We start from the raw sequence: 5,118 nt of genomic DNA, 5'->3' as shown, positions 1-5,118 counted from the left end.
AATTTTCTATTTTCTGCCATCATGTCTTGAATTTGTGATCATTCTAAATGCATTTTAATAGACTGAATTGAAAGAAAAAAGAAAACACACTACATGCGCACACGCACTAGTCTAGACTTCACGTAATGTATGCGTGCGCTCTGTAGGGATGTTTTGAATGGTTTTTGCAAACAAACGTAACGCCAGGTCCACATACTCCGTCTGTGGTGCGTATTTTTTCCGTGCCCATATTAACGGATCAGAGCGTTCACACTGCACGCGATTGCGGTCCGGCAGTGCGCTCCAGGAGCAGTGCGTCTGCAGCAGTCATGCTGCGAACGTTTCCACACGGAATCTATTTCTGCTGTGCTGCACGCGGATTGACACAGAAATGTAGTAATTACATCATAAATTTTCAGAAACAACGTTTGGATTTGAAATCAAAATAATGGATAAATGTTGTGTTTGTGGTAAACAGCCGCGGATCAGGAGCGGACTGCAAACGCGTCCTGTGCGAAAGCAAAATGAGTCCGTGCTGCTTCTGCACCGCATACACATACTGTATACGCACTGCAGACGGAGTACGTGTGAACTTGACGTGACAAATCTAGTTCAACATCTGAGGCAACGCCACAAAGAGCTCTATGACCAATGCATGGCAAAAAAAAATCCCTGGACACGGGATTTTTTTTTTTTTTTTCTCTGCCATATGTCTATTCTAGAGACATTTTGTTACACCTTTACTCAGTGATTATTTTGCCTTATGTCTGTTCTAGAGACATGTTACAGCTTTTTGATAAAGCTCTAAGTGGTTTTCTACTGGAAATATGTTTCAAATTCACACTGAATGCATTAATGACTGTAAAGCATGTCTGTGTGTGTCAAAATCGTGATTAAAATCGAAATCGCAAAATTGATCAAAAAAATCGCGATAGGTTGTTTTTGTCCATATCGCACAGCCCTAGCTCCTACCAAAAAAAAAAAATCAGTAAACCCAAATTGACAAGAGTCCAAAAGGATGCCCGTTTTACAACATGATTCCAATATAATTGGATTCATTTAGATCACATGCAAGACCTTGAAACACAATGACAAAAATCAATAGACCTTTACACCAAAGGCTTATGAAAACACTTCTAAAGAGGAAAACATAACGAGGGCCACATTTCAACATTCAAATTGATAGAGGTTTTACCACAAGACAGTGCAGGAAGTTAGTGCTTTGACGTCAATGCTGAGAGTGACTAAGATTTGAGAGAAGAGATGCAAAAAGCATGTTGCAGCTTGAACTTGGATGCGAAACAAAATAACGTCAAAGGAAAATATTGCCACTGAAAACAAGGTAGGCTATTATTCACTTTAAACGAGGTATAAACTAAAGCCCTATCACACAGTATTGTTATAACAACCAATAAAAATGAGATTATCTTCAAAATCTAGGTAAATCTAGGTATGACCTTAACTGGATTCAATTCGCCAAAGAACACACTATTTAAAAAAAAAAAAAAAAATCTGGTAAAAACAGCCAAACTTTAACATTTCTCACACATTAAAAAAAAAACATTAAAATTTTTTACACAAGTAAATATTAAAAAAAAAACACATTTTAAACATAAGGTATGGAAAAACACATCTTCTGCATACTTTCCTGAAGCTCAAACAGTAGAACTGAACATGTAGAAACTGATAAAAAAATGTACACCTTCAATTAGTGTTTAGGTATGACCAAAAATTTATATCACGTTATTTTTCAAAATTATACCGGTTTCACGGTACAAGACGTTTTTGTTTTCATGCATGACTGGGTGTTAACCATATTTTCTACTGATTGAGAGAGGAAATACTGCAGTATACTGACTTAGAATGCCCTACTTTACTGTCATGATGAGTGAATATTGCCAAAAATAAAAACTGGTATTCGGTATGAACCGGTATACCGCCCAGCACTACCTTCAATGCAAGTTTATTTGGATAAAAGTGTGTCAAATGCACAAATATAAATACCCTCAGAGGGTAGTCATGAAAAGGACTGTGAAACAGAATGCATCCAAAAAAAAACTCTGTAGCTGAATTTAAACAATGAAATATGCCAGTCAAACTAAACTGCAAACATCTTAATTTCAACAGAAATGTTGTATTCCACAACATATCAAAGTGTCAACACATTACAATGCATGTTCATGACCCTAAATGAGAACACATTTTCACACATTTTCAACAATACATAATAGGTTAACCAGTATTTCCAAAACACAAAAACTGAAATGGGCCAAATTGACCTGAAACATAATATAAATGGTGGCACACTGGACCTTAGCTTAACTCCAATGCCAGTGTCACCTGTCCAGTAAATTCACATGCACCAAAAACCCAAGCAACATTTTCCAGCCTCAGTAATACCAACACTTATTTCCATCTTATCTCATCTGAACCCACACTGATGACAGGCCTGACAAAGAATAAGACACTCTCAGCAAAACCCAAGGACGAATTCCTGCTCCCAGTCCTTTATCCACAAATATGCCAGACTGTCTGGCTGAACAAGGGCAACGAGTTATGCCGAGTTCACACTGCACGATTCGAGTTCGGGAAGGAGTTATATTAAACGTAGTTTGCGGAGCAGTGTTGCCAAATCCGGGATTGCCGCCGGTTGTTTTTCATGTCAGCAGGTTGAAGCGACCCCAATAACGTGATATTTAGGCCCTGGAATGTGAATTGTACCAGGAGAACCCCGGCAAAAAAATAAAATTAAATAAAAAATAAAAAGTGTATTTTACCCCCTGAACGCGGTTTTTACTGGGGGACCCCCTCGAAAGCAATTGGGCTATTTTCAGGCTAGTTTTGAGTAGTAATTGGGCGGGTTTTGTAGCGAAAACCTGGCAACCCTGCACCAGACAGAGCTGTCGGCGATTCTTCCTATTGTAAAGTCATGCAGTGTGTAACCTCCTGTCGTCGTTCCATCGTGCAGTGTGAACACAGCAACAACATAGTTGCCAAGTCCGCGTATTATACGCGACTTGGGGCTTCTTTTTTTGAAAAGTTGCGTGAAAAAAATACCAGGTCGCGAGTTGCGGTTTTTTTGGGCTTATTTTAAAAAATACGGTTGCTTGTTAGGGAAATCTGACAAGCAACTTCTTTTCTTTATGTTCGCCGTATTCTCCAATGCATTGAATGACACTCTGTCTGCTCAGAGTAAATAGCCAACCAGTGCAATAATATAAGTGCTGCAGCGTAATTTGCCAAATGTTCCGCCCCCTCCTCCCCCTCATTGGAGAAAATCACGTTCAAAAAGAAGGCGCGTGCCGTGACGCTGTAATCCAAGCAATGACAGAAGTAGACAGAGGAGTGGGATGACCTTCTTTTAGCCTATTTTTAAATTTTTATAATGTTTTTTGTAATGTATTAATTATCACTGGCTGTAATAAAAAACAAGTAGTCCTATACTAATACTAAGAGTATATTTGGTTCGAATAGCCAATATTTTAGTAGGCTATAAATGTGTGGCTATGTTACAGCTCCCCTTAGAAGCTCTTGTGTTTTTCTCCTTTTCCATCTCTCCAATCCTATTCTGCTCACAGGTGATTGGAGATGAGTTTTTTGTTCTCACTTTGTTGCAGTTTGCTGATTTTTGTAAAATAGCTTCCGTTTTTGCTTTTCAGATAAAAGAGTGGTTTCAGTTTAATATGTTGCAGGCTCATTTATTGGTAATAAATAATTAATAAATAATATTGATGATAATAAATCAAAAAAAAAATTTGGGCTTGTTTTTGAAGCAGCAGTTGCTTATTTGTCTTGCGAGAGTTGGCAACAGTGAGCAACAACTGAATGCTACCCCAGATAGTCTTTCAGTGTGAAACCAACAGTGATCCGACGTCTTTGAAAATCGTGCAGTGTGAACTCGGCATTAGAGTGAACGGTGGGGTCAAGTGCTCTGAGGGATAAAGAAGGGATCCAACATAAACTCACTCATGGCTCCTTTTAACGTAGACAATACACTGCATAAAACTTTCAGAACTTAATGAAATATAAAATACCAGAATACAAAGTACAAAATTAGTATCCACTGAGCAAAGAACAAAGATCATAACATTTGCTTTCTCCTCCATTCTAACAGACATGCAGCTGTCTGATTATCAGAATCAGAAAGAGCTTTATTGCCAAGTATGTTTGCACATACAAGGAATTTGTTGTAGTGTCACAAGCGTCACTACACCTTATTACACTATGAAAAGGCTTTTATTTATTTATTTAAATCATTCGTACATACATTTATGGTCAAATACGTCTGTGCCTACATAACCAATGTGTTTACACATTTTCATGAGAACTGAATTTCGTCTATAATACTATAAACGGTTTACAACCGTTTAAGCAATAAATCAGGGGAAGTTTAAGTGAGCATGCAGCTAACGTTAGTTCTGTTAGCTTCCTTCCACAGACAGACACTAGACACTCTTATTACCTCAAAAGGGCAAAATAATGCGGTACAACTCAACAAATATGATTCTTTAAATCGCTTACAACAACCTTTAATGGTTGTTTAAAGACAAATAGTCGGCATGAGCGCTTTAATCTTGCTCTTAGTCGCTTGGTTAACACCCAGCACAAAATGGCGACACGTTCTGTATGACGGGGATGAAGATCTTTCGGCCCGTTTACTGCACAAAACAACCAATTCTGCTCAGCAGACCACTTTATTCGAAATAGAAACGGGAATCCCTACCTTTTCTTTTCAGTGACAACTCCAGTATCCATTCCTGGGTGCAACCACTCAGAATGTGTTAGGTTTTTCCAAACCGCGAGGTCAGAAAAATAAAGGACGTGGCCACCTCTCGCTAACAAATAAAAATGTGTTTACAAAAGAAAATGAGCAGACGCGGTAAAACGATCCGATACTAGTCCGGTGTGGTGTGTTGAAAACGTCTGAATGGTAGAGATCAACCCTCCGGTTCGCTGAAGGTCAAATGGCTTGTCTAGCACCGGTCGGTGCAGTTTCTGCTCGGTACAAAGCGTTATCGTGCCTGCGCTCTTCGCTCTGGCTACTACTCTCTCTGTGGCCCGCGCGTTCACGAGGCGTTGACGGGAGCGAGCACAGTCATATTTCAGATGGCGGTGTCGCACTCAAAAAGATATTCACAG

The 5,118-nt window shown here is 39.0% G+C and overlaps 1 protein-coding gene across 1 annotated transcript in view; it reads right to left on the bottom strand.

Annotated features, from left to right (window-relative positions):
* Nucleotides 1-5,118, bottom strand: part of LOC107701457 (hypoxia-inducible factor 1-alpha-like) — a 27,067-nt gene extending 21,949 nt beyond the window's left edge. The window contains exon 1 of the mRNA XM_016503459.1: nucleotides 4,703-5,118. Within this exon, the coding sequence (XP_016358945.1) occupies nucleotides 4,703-4,734 (32 nt within the window). The 5' untranslated portion in view covers nucleotides 4,735-5,118. The remainder of the gene's footprint in view (nucleotides 1-4,702) is intronic.

The sequence above is a fragment of the Sinocyclocheilus anshuiensis genome, unplaced genomic scaffold (genome assembly GCF_001515605.1).
Source record: "Sinocyclocheilus anshuiensis isolate Anshui unplaced genomic scaffold, SAMN03320099.WGS_v1.1 scaffold1051, whole genome shotgun sequence".
Lineage (NCBI taxonomy): Eukaryota > Metazoa > Chordata > Actinopteri > Cypriniformes > Cyprinidae > Sinocyclocheilus > Sinocyclocheilus anshuiensis.
Note: the sequence above shows the minus strand (reverse complement) of the source record. Positions and strands in the feature narration are given on the sequence as shown.